The sequence below is a fragment of the Heteronotia binoei genome, chromosome 13 (assembly GCF_032191835.1).
Source record: "Heteronotia binoei isolate CCM8104 ecotype False Entrance Well chromosome 13, APGP_CSIRO_Hbin_v1, whole genome shotgun sequence".
NCBI classification, from domain to species: Eukaryota; Metazoa; Chordata; class Lepidosauria; order Squamata; family Gekkonidae; genus Heteronotia; species Heteronotia binoei.
The window spans coordinates 35,762,515-35,780,194 of record NC_083235.1 but is presented as its reverse complement, the minus strand read 5'-3'; the positions used below and the strand labels follow the sequence as shown (position 1 = coordinate 35,780,194).

Below are 17,680 nucleotides of genomic sequence, written 5' to 3'. Positions count from 1 at the left end.
ACCATTAGTAATTGCTACGTTTTCTTTCTGGGGACGTGTGTTTCTTTCCCTAGATAGCACATCCAGTGCAGTTATGATTAATACATGGAATGTGGTTGGATGAAAACGGAGGGCAAAATTATCCACTTTCTATTATTTATTTGTGAAGAACAACATAAATCCATACTGTCTTTTACTTGTGACTAAATGCTCTTTTTGGCTGTTACCCAGCACCAGAGTGTTAGTTTTTTTTGAAAACCGAAAAAGTTATGAACACATGTGCCATCCTGCCATGCCAGGAACAACTTCTTGACCTTTTTAAAAAAAGCTTTTCTTATTTCCTTGCTATCTGCAAAGTCCTCATTGGTGTAAACGGAGTGCAGCAACACCCAACCAGTTTCCTTTTGAAATAAAAACTGAATGGTAGCAAAGCCTGATTAATTACTACAGGGTGGGATATCAGGTGGCTTGTGCATGGAATATGGCTGGAAAGATGATCATGGGAAGGAAGAAATGTCCTTGACTTAAATACGCCTCGCTTTTGTAGGCAGGGCCTATGTTAAAAAAAGGTAAAGGTAGTCCCCTGTATAAGCACCAGTCGTTTCCGACTCGGGTGGCGTTGCTTTTCACAGCGTTTTCACGGCAGACTTTTTTATGGGATGGCTTGTCATTGTCTTCCCCACTCATCTACACTTTCCCCCCAGCAAGCTAAGTACTCATTTTACCGACCTTGAAAGGATGGAAGGCTGAGTCAACCTGGGGCCAGCTACCTGAACCCAGCTTCCACCAGGATCAAACTCAGATCATGAGCAGAGCTTAGGACTGCAGTACTGCAGTTTTACCACTCTGCACCATGGCCTAGGGTCTATGTTATAGGGTACCAAATGTTTTCATGCCCAAGGTTTCTGGGGCAGAGCTGGGGGGGGATGAGCTGACTTTTTCAACAGGGAGAAGCAGATTAACACCTTCTCATTGATCATTTTTTCCCTTCTTTGCAGTGACCAAGAGCATATGTGCCCCTCAGTGCAATGGCCGTTGTTTTGGCCCCAACCCCAATGAATGCTGCCATGATGAATGCGCAGGAGGCTGCGCTGGGCCAAGCAAGACCCAGTGCTTTGTACGTAACCACTCTCCATGTCCAGCTTTCAAGAGGGAGAGAACTTTGCGGGGTGGGGATGGGTCAAAGTAACAGGGTGAGGGGGCCATAGAGGAACTGTACTTTGAATGCAGGGATGCATGAGGTTTGTTCAGGGAAATAGTAGAGGTGTTCAGCCTCACATTTCTCATCACTGTTCTCTGTGCAGCCACATAAATCTCTCAGCGTTCCTTATAATTCCTCAGTGTTTCAGTCACGTTTGCAATTCCAAAGACTGTAAGACTGCTGCCATGCTGTTCCCTATATATCCGTCCTCTTTTTCTTTCGTATCTACAATCTGCCAGCTGGCACAATAATACTAGATCTTTTGACACTCTTTGTTACAGTCATGCTACCCTTCCCACTACCTAACCTTTCCTTTTTGTAGATCCTGCATACCTTTATCTCTCCATGGAATTCATTCAGGGGCTGGAGTCTGTAGGTGGGATCACACTGGGAACTGAGTGGGGCAGTATCCCGGCTTTGAAAAAGCTGGTGCTCTTTGATGCGTACTGCAGCAATCACATAGCCCCTGCCCTGCTGCCAGGAGAAGCATGGGCCACACATGTGCAAGAGGAGCATTCAGGCTGCTCCTGCACATGCGGGGTATGTGCATCATGTGCCTGGCATTCAGACAGCCAGGAAATGTACCCTACATGCACTTTAGAGATTTTCTACCAGAAAGTTCCTGGTAGCTATTTAATCTAGCCCCTGCCCATCCTAAGACAAGGTAAGGACAGGCAGGACTCAGAGGGGCAGAGGTGTGTATGTGATCACAGACTTTAAATCCAGAAGGGAGGTTGTGGCTAGGTTGGGCCAAATCTCTCATGTGATCGTACCCTATGAATCATCTATTCTGTTAATGGCAGAGTTTCCTCCACCACTAGGAGCCTTCTAGTTTCCTCCACCACTAGGAGCCTTCTTCCAGTGAGGCAAGCCTTCTTCCAGTGAGGCAAGCCTTTTCTTCCTCATGCTGGAGGAAGGCTCTGTCATTGGCAGAATAGATTTCAAAAGATCCATCCCTGTTTTGTGGGCGCTGTGATGATTAGGGGAAATATGTACTGATCAGGTTTGAATGTTTGGGATCTAGGTCTGGAATGCTGGGAGGTCAAAGTCTTGCCCCTCTTTCTCCAACACCCTTTCTTCAACTCTAGGCTTGCCGGAACTTCAATGACAGTGGGGCCTGTGAGACACTCTGTCCCCTTCCACTGATCTACAACAAGCTCACATTTCAGTTGGAGCCCAACCCTGATACCAAATACCAGTATGGCGGCATCTGTGTCAAAAACTGTCCACGTAAGTCATAGGCAGCGATAAGGGAGCATGTGTTCCTTGTGCACTGAAACAAGGGTTATTGAGTGGATTGAACTGCCATTTCTCCTGCCATTGTGAAGGAGATGGCCCTCTGGTGGAAGCAACCAAATGTATGGGCTGATGTACATAGTAAGAGCCAAGTAGAATATATCCCAATGTGATATATATGATCTTGTTAAATGTAGCCTTTGGAAGTTGCTGTGCATTGAGTAAGGTGTTTCCACCTTAGCTCCTTCTCCATGCATGCACAGAGTTGACTATGAATGAAAACCTGTGTGAACTGTGACTGAAATTCATTTATTTATACCACAGTTTTCTCCCTAATGAGGACCCCAAGTCATCACAACAATCTTCCCTCCTCCATTTTCTCCTCACAACAACCCTGTGAGGTAGGATGAGCTGTGAGCGACTTGAACCTGCATATCCCAGATCTTGGTCCAACATTCCTTAACAATTACACCATGCCAATTCATTTCCCTCATTGATGGAACTGATGGATGTCTCCTAATCCTTCGAGGGCTTCATTTATTTATTTATTTGGTTGATTTATAGTCCGCCCTTTCCCCTTACAGGCTCAGGGCGAATCACAGTCATGGTAAAACAGTTAAAATATAACAATAAGTTAATAATATACGAATAAAATGTAACTCAGAAAATATACATAGGCAGGCACATATTTCAGGTGAAAGCATAATTTTTCGGCTCATTATCCATGCTTTACTCTTTTCTGAGGCCAAGCAAGTTTTTTTTTTTAAATAGTTTTACTGTTCCCAGGTTTGAAGAAGGAGTAACTGGAGCAATTGCTTTGTGAGGTTTTTTTTTTTAAAGTTTGCTTTAATCTGTGAATCCTCATTGGGACCAAGTCTGAATCTAGGAATCCCAGTTCCTCTCTCACACACTGACCTACTAGATCTCACTCTCCCTTCCAGAGCTGGTGGGGAGGTACGAGGAGCAGCCTTGGCTTTTAGTCTGTCCACAGATCTCTATCCCCAAACATCCCGCTCTCCTTTTATCTTAAATCTGGCCTTCTAGTTGCTGGTTTCTCACCTTTGCTGATCATCCTTAATTTCCTCTTTCCCTGCAGATAATTTTGTGGTGGATCAGAGCTCATGCGTCCGAACTTGCCCAAATGACAAAATGGAAGTGGAAAAAAATGACCTAAGGATATGCGAGCCCTGCGTGGGACTCTGTCCAAAAGGTACATGGGATAATAAACAGCCATGTGGGTTGTGTCCAGCCTGGCAGCTGGAATGGAGAACCATCTAAGACTGAGGACACCAGGAATTTCCTTGCTCTGATAGCCTCACTCTTGCTTTAGGTTTTTTTGTATTCCATGCCTCAATGCAGAACACAGGCATGCCTGAAATGTGAGGGACATACACATTGTGAATTTAGGGGGAGGTATTTGTGAATTTCCTGCATTGTGCAGGGGGTTGGACTAGATGACCCTGGGGGTCCCTTGCAACTCTATGATTCTATGATAACTAAGTACTTGCAACAATCTTTGAAGAGTTCATAGAATTAAGGAAGGCCTCACAGGCTTATCTCTTTTTAGGGTCTTGCCTGGCTGCTGGCAGGGGACTTTCTATGGCACCAGAGTTTTTTATTCAAATGCTAGAGCATCCCCCGTGTGATATGTCCAATGTGATGATATCACTTTCAGGTGATATAATCATGCTGGGCATTTTGGGTGATGATGGAGCTCTTCAGGGGCAGGGCTGTCCCTGCCAGCCATCTCTATGCAAGTGGGTTGGAGGCTTGGAAATCTGCCCCCCCAGAGGTGGGGGAATGGGAACCCTTGTCCTCAAAATGGTGCCTGTGGGTGGCATGGCACCTGCTGATGTGTTTGCTGGTATCCACTTGCTTCTTCCTTAACACTAAAAACCAATCTTGTTTTTTCTCCATTTTGTTGGGGTAAAAGGTGTTTCAGAACTCTCCCAGGAGGCCAAAACACCCCCCAATATGCTGCTCTTGGGGAGACAGGGGGTCCTAGGAATAGCTTGGATCTAAAGTGAAAGAAAAACATCTGGTGAATCCAAGCCACTGAATGATAAAAGACAGTAATTTATTAGACGCTTACTCTCCTTGTAATGCTGGAGGCTGATCTCAGTTGCCCAGAACAGAGGACTGCTTAGTTGTTGCTTCTCACATTAACCCCAGGGAACTGTTGGGGGTGTGTGTGAGATGGTTTCTTCCATCTCCCTAAAAACTCACACACACCCCACTGTACTTTTTCAGCCTGTGAAGGAACCGGAACTGGGAGCAAGTTTCAGACAGTGGATTCCAGCAATATTGACCGCTTTATCAACTGCACCAAGATCTTGGGCAACTTGGACTTCCTTATCACTGGCCTGGAAGGGTAGGCATGCACTAATGATAACACTAAAATGCAATGACGTGCTGCAGGGCAGAACAGCTGGGTAGCAGCCACCTAGCAGTGGGCCATTATGCAGGATTCCTCATTCAACTGTGATGCAGACTTTCCTGGGGAGAAGTACGATTAGTAACTGACAGCCATGAGCAGATAGGATCACTATCCCTTGTTGATCCCAAGTAGGTCCCAAATTCCTTTTGCCTGTAGACTTGGCTTGCCCTTGATCCCCTTTTGGCCTCTGATCAAAATGAGGGAAAGCCACCACCCAAATCCATCACCTTTTGACACCCTTCCTGTTCCTTTCCTGGAGCAGATGGCCCACTCTGTTAGCCCTTTTAAAGACCACATAGGCAATTGCCCATCCACTCACATTGACTTCAGATTCTCCTGGTGAAGTTGGATATGCTCCCTGCTTTGGTCAGCAATGTCACTCTCAATCCCTTCTTGATTGCCATTTAGCTGATGAAGCAGTGATCCTTCAGAAATCTCCTTTGCTTCAGTGCTATCCCCTTCCCACCCTAAAGCAGCCACTTGACGAGGATGGGCTTGTCTTTGTAGCCAAAACAAAGTATCTAATGTAGGGACTCTGTCTGGCCTAAGCAATTTCCTTCATGGAATACTGGGTGGTACTTTAAGTGGCCTCATCGATGCTTTAGTGTGCAGATATTTGTGAAATAGGGTTGGCCTACCTTGAGGTCAAGTGAGGCAATCACTCGGGCAATGGATTTTGGAGATTGTGATGCCCTTTTGTCCCACCTACCTGTCACCACTCTCCCGTCCTCCCCAAACACTCATCTCTGTCACAAGTTTGGTCACTGGCATAGTTGCCAAATCTTGTCTTCATTCTCACAAAAGGACAGGATGGATAGATTAGAGAGAGTACTTGTGTGTGTATGTGTATGTTTCTGCACCTGGAAGTCATGATGACCTCTGGTGACTGACCCCTAGTGGGGGCTTGGAGGATATTCAGAGAGGAGGCTGAATAATGCATGCCCCTGTCCTCCCAACTTGGTATTTCAAGGAGGTCTCCCATCCAAATACTGATCAGAGCTGACCCTGCTTAGCTTCCAAGATCTGAAGAGATTGGACTATCCAGGTCAGGGCACAAAAAGGACAGACTCTTGTGGAAAACTGGCAAGCCATAGAGGGTGTGCATGGGAGGCTGCACTGTTTTTAAAGAGGGCTGGGGGGAGAGAATGCCAGGAGGAGGAGGAGTTCTGGCTTCTGGGGAAAGGGAACGGTGGAGGTGGCGGGAGGATGAGGTGGAGGCAGTGGCAGTGATGAGTGGCCTCGGGCAGCAAAAATGGATTGAGCCAGCTCTTTGTTCCCTACTGAGCACAATGCTCTCTTTCTAACAAGAAATATTCTCTTCTAATATTTTCTTGGTGTCAGCAACAGTAGAAGAGAGTTAACGTTACAAACATTTCTAACTCTCCTCCTCCAAGTACAATAGGCTCCCGTAACCACATTGCAGTGAGCACAGATTCAGGACTTGTTTTGACAATCAGGACTCCTAAGTTATTGTTACTAAGGGTCTTCATTCATTGGTGCGAATCCGAATTGATCATTCTATTGGAACAGTTTTTTGGGGAGGGAAAGAACAGAGATTCATGGATCCTGCCCTGCTTTTGATAAGCGAAAAGGAACATGAATCCCTTTAAAAACATATTATGTACCCCATTCCCTGCTTTTTAACAGCTAGTATGAATTATAATGGGCTTTTTGTGGATTTGCTATTGAAGATGATGCAGAAGTGTTTGCTAGTACGCAGTTCCGAGGCCCATTTCTACTCAAATGCTGGGGAATGGGGACATATGCAATGTCTTTGGCAGCCTCAGTGCTGGTAGCCAGTTATTTTCTGGGTCCAGCTGGGAGGCTATTGCTTTTTAAAGGCCCACACACCCTCAGATCCACTGCCCTTTCTCCTTAGGAACTCCCCTGCTGCATACAACCTGTGAGGTTCGGCCTTTTTGCTATTTCTGTGCCATATGAGAGAGGGACAGCTGTGGCAAGGAATTGGGCTGTGGCTCAGTGATAGAGCATCCGCTTTGCCTGCAGACAGCCCCAGGTTCAATCTCCAGCATCTCCTGGAACAGGCAGTTGATGATGTGAAAGACCTCTGCCTTGCCTCAAGTGATGCGAAAGATCTCTGCCTGAAACCCTGGAGAATTGTTGCCAGTCAGAGTAGAGAACATTAACTGACCTTGGTAAACCAGTGTTTTGGATTGGTAAGGCAGCATAATGACTGTCCAAGGCTGTGGAATCACTTGGCTGGGAAAAAGAAATAAATGCGTGCTCCACCTTAGCCTTTTGGTTGTAAAACTTGTCTTTTTGTTAAAGTTTTTGGCTAATGAGTTAAAAAAAAAAACTTTGGTGAGTTGCCTCAGGTTGGCAACCATGGTGAGAAAAGAGCTGTTGGTTATTCAGAGGCTCTTTTCCCTTGGCTGTTAAGCTTCACTGCGCCCTTGTGAGTATCCCTTGGCCATGTACAAAAATCCAAGAGTGAATGGATTGTCATCTTGTAATATGTGAGAGACAAAGAAACCCTTGGAGAAGAATGTTGCCAGATTCCTGCCTGGGCTGACCCAGCCTTAAGCCTGTTGTCTGGCTCTGACCTTCCCTGTTTCCTTTCTACAGAGACCCATGGCATAACATAACAGCACTGGACCCAGAAAAACTCAACATCTTCCGGACAGTGCGAGAGATCACAGGTGAGCTTGGGATGCGAAGAGCTCTGTGTAACAAAATATGTTTGGCGCTGTCATTTAAAATCCGATTTGTAGCACAGAGAGTGTTGAATAACAGGGTGTGAGATTAGTAGCTGTTAGATGGAATTGCTATTCCCTCTAGAGGTAGGCGTGGCACAGAGTGTAAAAGACTGGGGAAGGCAATGGCAAACCACCCGGTAAAAAAATCTGCCGTGAAAACGTTGTGAAAGCAGCATCACCCAGAGTCTGAAACTGGTGCTTGCACAGGGGACCTTTCCTTTCCTTTCTTAGAGGTAGGAAGAACTACACTCAGTCCCCCTTTGCTTACTGCAGTTCTCCCCATATGACTTGTGTTGTGGGCTCTTTCAGCCTGCAACAGCTTCTTTCTTCAGATTCGCATTTTTAAGTGCTTCTTCAAAGCCAGGATTATGCCTGTTTTATAATTCCATGTAAATACCCGGGGGGGGGGCATGTCACGAAATGTGGAATTTAGATTTATTTAAGTGCATAAATGGCACATACATACCCTATCTTGACTTCTTCCATGGAGTTCACAGCAGTGCACATGGTCCTCCACTCTGTTTTGCCCTCACAATAACCTTGCAAGGTAGATAGAGGAAGATTGCCCTGAGGTTCATTCAGTCTCATAGCTGACTGGGCCATTGAACCTAATTTATTGGCTGTGGTGAGATGCTTGCAGGTCTGTGAGAAATGCTGAGTAAAACAGGAGAGGCTCAAGATGGGTCTTCCCATTGCCTTGTCATCTATGACAAGTAATAGTAGAATATATATTCTTTTTACAAAACTGAAAAGGGCTTTGATGACATAATTTACAGAGGCTTCAGCTTTTCCCAACACAGATTTTGTTCAGAGTATGCTACTTCAAAGCTTTCCCTAAGCAACCCTGAATTCTCTCTATCCATACCTTTGCTGCCCCCTGTCTACACCTATAACCTGCTTCACTCTCCCACTTTCATCTCTCTTGTCTAGAGATGTTTGTAAAAAAAGCACTGAATCCTACTACTGTTTCGTGCAGTGACTAGGGTTGCCAGACTCCAGGTGGTGACTGGTGATCTCCCACTCCTATGGCTGATCTCCAGACCAGTTCCCCTGGAGAAAATGGCTGCTTTGGAAAGTGGACTCTATACCCTGTTGGAATTATACCCTGTTGAAGTCTCTCTCTTGCCTAGACCACTCTATTCTCAGACTCCATCCCCAAAATCTCCAGGTATTTCCGATCCCAGCAACTCTAGTCTAGTGTGCTATAGGTACAATTTATTTGTTTAGATATTGTGCCCAAAGGAGTTTATAACCACCTGTTTTTCCAGCAACAACCCTGTGAGGCAGGTTAGGTTGAGAGTGCATGATTGACCCAAAGTCACTCAGTGAGCTTCTATGGTGGAGTGAGGATTGGAACCTGGATCTCCCAGCTCCTAGTCTGACACTGTAACCATCAGGGCTTTTTTCGGTAGAACAAGCCCAGCAGGAGTTTATTTGCATATTAGGCCACACACCCTGACACAAAAAACTGTGTTCCTGTGCATTCCTGCTCAGAAAAAGCCCTGCCATTATGTTATGGTGGTTGTCTGCATACATGCCATAAATAAGAGACGACAGCAAATCTGGAAGAAAATGTAGGTCCAGACATGATGTTATTCAGGGGTCGCTGGGCAAAGACTGAAATTTGGCTTCTTTCTCACTTGTGAAATGCTTCTAGGCTCTACTTTCCTATCAGGATTGGCTGGAATTGGATTGAGATTTGGGAAGTGGCAGGAGCAGCTGAGGGGGTCTCAACGTGTCTCAAGGCAAACTTCAACGTGTCACTAGTTGAGAACAGGAATGTGATAAGGAAAGGGGGCTTGCAGGACATTTGCACAGCACTGCTGGGGGAAGGGTGGGGACCTCTTTAGAAGCTGGGGAAGTAATGAGATACACGCACAAGACTCTGAACCTGGGCAGCAGCTCAGGGACCTTGAAGGGTGGGGTGGTGGGCAACAGGACAGCGTTTAAGGGGTTGGAAATCATTGCCCTTCTGTTCTTGTTTCCAGGCTACCTGAACATCCAGTCATGGCCCAAACATATGAACAATTTCAGCGTCTTCTCCAACTTGGTCACCATCGGTGGCCGCAGCCTCTATAAGTAAGGGTTGCTCCCTTATTCGGCTTCCTTTGCCTTGCACTTGAGTCAGGGAACGCCTTGGAGCCCCCTCTGCCTTCCTAGTGATGTCAATGGTCTACTCGCTCAGAATGTCTGCTGTGGAGCAGCAAGCAAGTGACAAAACTCCAGTGGAAGTCTGAAAAGTCACAGGGGCAGCAGTGGGTGCTCTGAAATTGGGCGTCTCACCCACAGGCATGAATGTTTTCCTATATGTTGTGCATGGATGGGACTTCAGGATCAGATCATGACCTTGGTCTGGCAACTGCCCATTCCTCTTGTAGAACTGAATTAAAGGCAACACACTGTGAAAAAATCTTTTAAACCAATATATACAAATCATGTGTATTAATAAGAATATTTCTGAATTATATACAAAAATACAAAATTCATATCCACCACCATATTGTGTAATAATAAACAACATAGGGTATACAATATTAATCAATAAGTGACAATAGTCTGCTGCTACAGTTCAATAAAGCAGATTGTGGATGGAAACTGGGAGTAAATGACGGCATTCCAGTTATTTATGCAATACTGAGAGGCGACTGTATTTCCACTGCTTTGGTGAATACACTTGTGACTACAACTGCAACAGTTGAAGTCTGACAGAGTGAAATTGACCAACAGCTAAAAACAACGATGTCACTTGAAAAAGGATGCAGTCAGAAACAGAAAGAACATAATCAGCCATCAATTGATTTCAACTAGTTGTTTAGCTAGACTATGGATCTTACATAGCTATAAAATTGAAGTACTAAGTCAGATATTTGTCTAAATGCAGGACTACTGTCACTTATTGATGAATGTTGTATTCTATATATCAGGGGTGTTGAACTCATTTGTTCTGAGGGCTGGATCTGACATAAATGAGACCTTGTTGAGCCGAGCCATGTCAGACTGGGCCATGTCAGACCACTATTTAAGATAAGGTAGTAGAGACATAAACTTTATAAAGGACACAAACACAAATATATTTTTAAAAACATTAAAATATGCTTAAAACATTAGCACTCGGTCTTATAGGTGCTTTCTTTGTATTTCTCCCATGGGATCCAGGGAACTGGGCAAAGGAAGCTCTGGCTCTTTCCTTCCTTCCCCAGGGGGCCAGGAGGGGAAGGAACCTCAGCCAATAGAAGGAAGAGAGGCTTGGCTCAGTAGCTCTGCTGTGTGATTGAGAGTCTGGCAAAGCAAGCACACCCTCCCCTCTTTCTTCCCAAAGGAGGAGCCTCAGCCAATAGAGAAAATGGAGGTTTTACTCTGTAGTTCCTGTGCAATTGGGTGAGCTTTGCAAAGCAAGCTGTTAAGCAGAAGAAAGCAAGAGAGAGGGAAAGGAAGCAGATGGCAGTCAGTTGCTTAGAGGCCTGATAGGAGCCCTCCAAGGGCCTGATTCGGCCCCTGGGCTGCATGTTTGACACCACTGCTCTGTATTGTTTATTATTTCACAATGTGCTGGATATGTGTATTTTTGTGCCCATTCCCCTTGTAGAGGTAGAGAGGTTTGCTGTGCTAAATGTTTGCAACGTACAGGAAAAAAAATTCTCTCTTCCCAGTCATACAGCATAGCCTCACTTCTCTTCTCTGAAGCCTGACTTTAGTGTATTTTTTTTCCTAGCCGTGGTTTTTCACTGCTGATCATGAAGAACATGAATGTGACCTCATTGGGCTTTCGCTCACTTCGACAGATCAGTGCTGGCAAAGTCTACATCACCGAGAACCAGCAGCTTTGCTATTACCACACCATCAACTGGAACGTGCTGTCACGCCGGCGCTCGGATCTTGACATCAGGCTTAACAAGCCTCCCAACAAATGCAGTGAGTGTGAAGCCAGTAGGGAAGGGATGAACAGTTCTCAGGGGCTGGAAAGCAGCAAGTTGGTACCTGCTGGTTCTAGGCTACATTCATATGAATAAACGTGAATCGCTTTAGGGTTTCCATAGAGGCTATTTGGGTGCATGGTTAATTCCTGCATTGGAATCAATTCATGCAAAGATACTGCAGGAGTGAATTCCCCCTTTTCCCCAACAAGAAGACTCATACCAGGGTTGGCCCTGCCACTAGGCAAACTAAGTAATTGCCACGGCCGCTGGTCTTCTGGGGGTCCCAGATTGCCCCCCCCATGTGACTCAGTGATGTTATCAGTGAAGTGGGGGGGGGGGGTGCCAGAAGTTAGCCTTGCCTAGGGTGACAGACCGCCTGACTCATGCTTGGGTATTCCAAAGTTCTTTTATCTGCCTAGAGAAGGAATATCACTCTCTGTGGTGAGCAGAATCCCTATGGGAAGGGGCCAAATGGGCCCTGATCTAATAACATTATCTCTCTCTCACACACACACACTCACAGACACACACACTGTTCCAAAGTGGGATACATGTTCCTTCTCTCTAGGGTTGCCAAGTCCAATTCAAAAAATATCTGGGGACTTTGGGGATGGAGCCAGGAGACTTTGGGGATGGAGCCAGGAAACATTGGGGGTGGAGCCAGGAACAAGGGCATGACAAGCATAATTGAACTCCAAGGGAGTTCTGGCCATCACATTTAAAGGGACAGCACACCTTTTAAAATGTCTTCCTTCCATAGGAAATAATGAAGGATAGGGGCACCTTCTTTTGGGGCTCATAGAATTGGACCCCCTGGTCCAATCGTTTTGAAACTTGGGGGGTACTTTGGGGAGAGGCACTAGATACTATACTGAAAATTTGGTGCCTCTACCTCAAACAACAGCTCCCCCAGAGCCCCCAAAACCTCCAGATCAATTCCCCATTATACCCTATAAGAATCGATCTCCACACAGGGAATAATGAAGTGCTCAGCAGACGGTCCTCCCCTCTCCCCCCCCGCCCCTTTTCTGGTGACTCTGAAGTGAGGGATTGGCCTCTCTACTCACGAGTTGCAGCCAACTTAGGGTTGCCAAATCCAACCCCAGAAATATCTGGGGACTTTGGGGGTGGAGCCAGGAGACTTTGAGGGTGGAGCTAGGGGGAGGGGGAAACGGCACCAGGGAGCGTGGTGAGCCGCCCTGCAGCTGCCGCCTCTTCTCCGCTCGCCGTGGCTGCTGAGATGGGCTCAGCCTGAGCCCATCTCGGAGGAGCAGCCACGGCGAGCGGAGAAGAGGCCGCCGCGCCGCTGCCGCCTCGCCCGCTCCGCCTCGCCCGCTCCGCCTCTGGGGTGGAAGCGGAGGGGGGGTGGAGGCGGGCCGTGAGCGTGGCGAGCCGCAAGTCCGGGTCCTAGAAGGGCCCGGATTCGCGGCTCGCCATGCTCCTGGCCTGCCTCGCCCTCCCCTGCGCTGCTGCCGCCTCTTGGCTGCTCCTCCGAGATGGGCTCAGCCTGGGCCCATCTTGGAGGAGAAACTGCGGTGGGCGGGGAGGGGGCGGCGCGGCGGCCTCGCTGGCTCCAGGATCCAGTGGCTTGGCACCGTTTCCCCCCTCTCCCCCCGCTTCCATTTTTTGGGGGAGCGGGGGAAGAGGGTGGAAATCCTGGGGTCCCCCGTCAGGGCGGGAGGGTTGGGAAGCCTAAGCCAACTTCTTCCAAGTAACACAGACACCCCATCCCAAGAGGAAGCCTTTCCAATCGGAGACTGGAAAAAATCACATGGTGGCTTTGGGGGTGGGGCTTCCCCCCACTGGCCAGCTGACTGGGGGTGGGAAGGAGACTGGGAAAGCAGAAGAACCCCCGCTGGGACCTGGGGATTGGCAAGCCTACTTCTCTCTCTACTGTTGAATTCCTGTCACAGCTTCCCTCCCCACCCCCACATATGTACACACACAACACACATACAAATGCAAATGCATTATGTGATGTAGAAATCATTTCCCATGCTGCAATAGAGAGGGGATGTGGAGAAACGCCATTTTGGCTGTTGTTTTGTGTGGGAGTTGGCTAGAAGGAGGTTGTCAAACTGGAGACAGGCTTTGGGCCTAGTCTCTTCCTTCTCCCCTCCTGTCTGGGAACAGCAATTCTGAGGAGGCCTCCTAGAGCGACAGGAAGTCTGTCAGGCTGGTCTCCCAGAATGCTGCAAGCAGGTAAACCAGTTTCTGGGCGGGAATGAGATTTTATATTATGGTTTTTGGCAGGAAGCGGGCAGTTTGATTAGAGTCTTGGAGACTGGTGAGTCAGTTCTGGTTGGTATGGTCAGGGCCAGTTGTGTAGTAGGGAAAGAAGGAGCATTTTTCCCTAGTTTGATTTAGTTTTTCTGTTCACAGTTTTATAATGCCTGTATATAGTTGTATGTTTTAAATAAATATTTGTCTGTTTAAAAAGGTAGTCCCTCTGTACCACATAGTTTCCCCAACCGCCTTAGACCACTCTACTGCAAGAGGGGAGTCCAGGGAAGGGGGAAGGCATACAGTTGGTAAGGTGCCAATCCTTCAGGGGTCTCCCAAAGAAGGACTTTGGTCTCTGTCATAACCAGGTGCTGGGTTGGCAGAGGACCTTCAGGCCTCAGAACTGGCAGGAAGGGGGATTGGGAGTCCTGTTCCTCTCAGTCAGGAACCCCTAAATTGAGCAGGTGGTGGCAGCGTGCCCTAGTAGCAGGAAGAGGATAAGCTCCCTTCAGGAGTTGGCAATTCAAAAGGGAGTTGACGGGACTGAATCTGAAGGCAGAATCGGACCGGTTGCGTCACAGGGGTGTATGAATATTCCAAACTTGTGGGCCAGGCCAATCACAAGGGCATTCCTCTTTCAATCAGCACCCTTCCCTTGTTCATGAGCCCCAGTGAAGTATTGCTTGAAATCCTTTTGCTTGTAGACGATCAGTTGATGGCCCAGGTTCAGGAAAGCTGCTCAGTGACCGTAGAATGCAAACTCTCCTCTGTAGTCAGTTGCCTGCTGAGACATCAGAGCAATGAAGCAAATGGGAGCCAAAGAGGATGCCATGCCTTTGCCTGTCTCGCCCCATCTGAGCAAATGTTTCATTTGCTGCAGTATGATGCATGCTGACTGTATTCATATGCTACTTATTAGTATTGATAACCACATCACTGTATGACAAATGATAGCAGGCTGGTGATTCTAGGAAACTGGACCCCTGGTGTTCCCATGGGATTGGAGATATAAAAAACTCTTAAGCTAGGAACTTTCTGTTTTTGTGGCCTGGCCACAGATGGGTCAAGGGGATGAGAATTCGACTTTGAGGCCTCTAAGAAGCAAAGTCTCCTTATAAGATGGGGCCCAACTGTGATCTAATCTCTTGTTTTCTTCTAGTACAAGAAGGAAAATTCTGTGATCCTCTTTGCTCTGAGAAAGGCTGTTGGGGACCAGGCCCAGACCACTGTGTCTCTTGCCGTAACTACAGCCGTGAAGGAATCTGCGTTGACTCCTGCAGCTTCTATGAAGGGTAAGGATGGCCTGTTGCGGGGACCCACTTCTCCTTCTGCCTCCGATTCCATCCCGGCCTCCAAGTTTTCATGTCTCCTGTCTTCTGTGCTGCATTTAGGGAGATTCGAGAATTTCCACAAGATGGTGCGTGTTTCCCATGCCATCCGCAGTGCCAGAAGATCGACGGTGACCTAACTTGCAGTGGATCGGTATGGCAGTGCCTTGGGGTGGGGCAGGATTTGGCAATCCTTTTTTCTGTGTTTGTTTAAAAATATGTTTACTTCTGCATAAACTCACAGTAATACGCATCCAAAATGATATAAAATAACAGTTAGTTAGCATCATTTCTTCTGAGTGTTCCTCTTCCTACAACAGATACCTTGTGAGGTAGGTGGGGCTGAGAGAGTTCTCATTGAGCTCTTGAGAGAACAGCTCTGCTAATAACTTGCAGCTGACCCAAGGTCACTCAGCAGCTGCATGTGGAGGAGTGGGGAATCAAACCTGGTTCTCCCAGATTAGATTACACCGCTCTTAACCACTACACCAAACTAGCTCTGGGGAGAAAGTGGGATATATATATATATATATATATATATATATATATATATATATATATATATATATATATATATATATATATATATATGAAGCAAATAAGATTTGGAAGGAAGCATGTCAGTCAGTGGTGATAGTTCCTTGACGGTGCCCACTGACCCCTGCATTGAGATCTCATGGATAGTGTAGGGAAGCACCAGAATAGATCTCGACACCCTCTGATCTGTGAGCTGGTAAAGATGCCTTTATTTCTATCCCGCTTTTCTCCCCAGTTGGGACTCAAAGCAGCTTAGAACCTTGTTCCCCCCTCCCCCATTGTCTCGCCACCACAACAATCATGTGATGCAAGCCAGACTTGAGAGTCTGCGATGGGCCCACCACGTTCACCCAGGGAGCTCCCATGATAGAAGTGAGGATTCGAACCAGGGTCTCCAGGATCCTCATCCAACACTATATCCACTAAGCCATGCTGACTCTCAAAGCACCCATTTCCCCCATTCCACCTCAGGTCTCTTGTGTGTGTGTGTGTGTGCTAGGGGGCTACGGTTGCAAGCATAGCCCTGAAACAGGCAAAGTCCTCTGCAATGCATGCCACAAAAAAACTGCATCAGAAGCCTCTGGGCAAATGCCAAGCCCTCACCCGCCTCTGCAGAACTTCCCCTGCCAGCCACCGCAGGAGCAAAATAGCAGTGACTGTCTGGCTAGTGTTTCCTCCCCTGACCTTCAAGTGAACAACTTAATGAAAGCCATTTTTTTAAAATGTGCTTTTATGTAAAATCAAATTAAACATTTAGAAATTAGATTTCTTGCTGCCCTTCTCTCTGGTGCTGGTGTGGCTTTTGGAGAGAAGGCACTGCCCTTGGGTACTGCTAAAAGGCTACCTCTCGGGCTGCTGACTGCCTGAGCTTTCACCGTCTCTGCTCTTCTAGGTGGTGGCTTTGTAGAGAGAGCACTGGAAATTTAAAGTGGCCTTTTTGAAAACGCGTTTTAAGGACTCAGAAGCAACAAATAGGACACAGGACTAGTGTGGCCTTCTAAGTCCTGCCACATTCCATGGAGAGGTGGCATCATCCAGGGAGCTCATGGAATCCCAGGCATTTTATCCTGGATCTTTCTCCTCCAGTATCCATGTTGTGTGGAGTGCTATGAACTCCCCAGTGAGCTGCCTCATGTTTTACTCCTCAGGGTGCTGATGCCTGCATACAGTGTGCTAACTACAAGGATGGGCCACATTGCGTGGAGAGCTGCCCCGATGGCATCCTAGGGGAGAAGGGGCTTATCTTCAAGTACCCAGATGCCAACAGGGAGTGCTGGCCATGCCATGAGAATTGCACGCAACGGTAAGTTTCAGAATCAGGCTGTTAGTGATAATAAGCATTTCAATATTTTAGTTCTTTTTCCCAACCAGCTGCCACTCAATTATATTGCATGTTAATATAATAAAATATGGACAAAAGCACATTCTGCCCCCCCAAAATGTGGAAATGATAGGAGTAGTAGCCTCTAACAGTGAAGATGCTGGCAGGAGGGGGCAGGGAATAAAGGTTGTACTTGGCCAGACACATTTGCAGCAAGCCAACATCTTCGGGATTCATCTTGGCTCGGCCAGTGGCCATACAGTTCTGGAAGGCAGTGACAGGAATAAGCCATTTGTTTTCTCCCATGCTGCTGGCCATAACAGTGTTGCCAGTGCCTCAGTTGCCTGGGCAAAGATCTAGCCTTTTGTGCCAAGCAAAATGGTGTACTGGGCTGTTGTTGATATGAGTGCCAGGGGAAAGATACAAACAGGAAAATCAACAGTATGTCTTTCAAAAGCACTGGACAAATCAAGATGTTCTGGTTCCCTTTAAATGTAGGAGAGGAAGCCCTGACTTGGATAGCTCAGGCAAGCCCAATCTCATCAGATCTCAGAAGCTAAGCAGGGTTGAAGAAGAATGCAGATTTATACCCCGCCCTTCTCTCTGAATCAGAGACTCAGAGTGGCTTACAATCTCCTATATCTTCTCCCCCCACCCTGTGAGGTGGATGGGGCTGAGAGGGCTCTCACAGCAGCTGCCCTTTCTAGGACAACTCCTGCGATAGCTATGACTAACCCAAGACTATTCCAGCAGTTGTAAGTGGAGGAGTGGGGAATCAAGCCGG

At 47.1% G+C, this 17,680-nt stretch overlaps 1 protein-coding gene across 1 annotated transcript in view; it reads left to right on the top strand.

The window, feature by feature from the left end:
• The window catches only part of ERBB3 (erb-b2 receptor tyrosine kinase 3), a 138,772-nt gene that overhangs the window by 85,830 nt on the left and 35,262 nt on the right, over positions 1-17,680 (top strand). The window contains exons 6-15 of the mRNA XM_060252442.1: positions 978-1,096; positions 2,269-2,410; positions 3,513-3,626; positions 4,667-4,787; positions 7,440-7,513; positions 9,559-9,649; positions 11,283-11,482; positions 14,870-15,002; positions 15,102-15,192; positions 16,724-16,878. Coding sequence (XP_060108425.1) covers positions 978-1,096; positions 2,269-2,410; positions 3,513-3,626; positions 4,667-4,787; positions 7,440-7,513; positions 9,559-9,649; positions 11,283-11,482; positions 14,870-15,002; positions 15,102-15,192; positions 16,724-16,878 — 1,240 coding nt within the window. The remainder of the gene's footprint in view (positions 1-977; positions 1,097-2,268; positions 2,411-3,512; positions 3,627-4,666; positions 4,788-7,439; positions 7,514-9,558; positions 9,650-11,282; positions 11,483-14,869; positions 15,003-15,101; positions 15,193-16,723; positions 16,879-17,680) is intronic.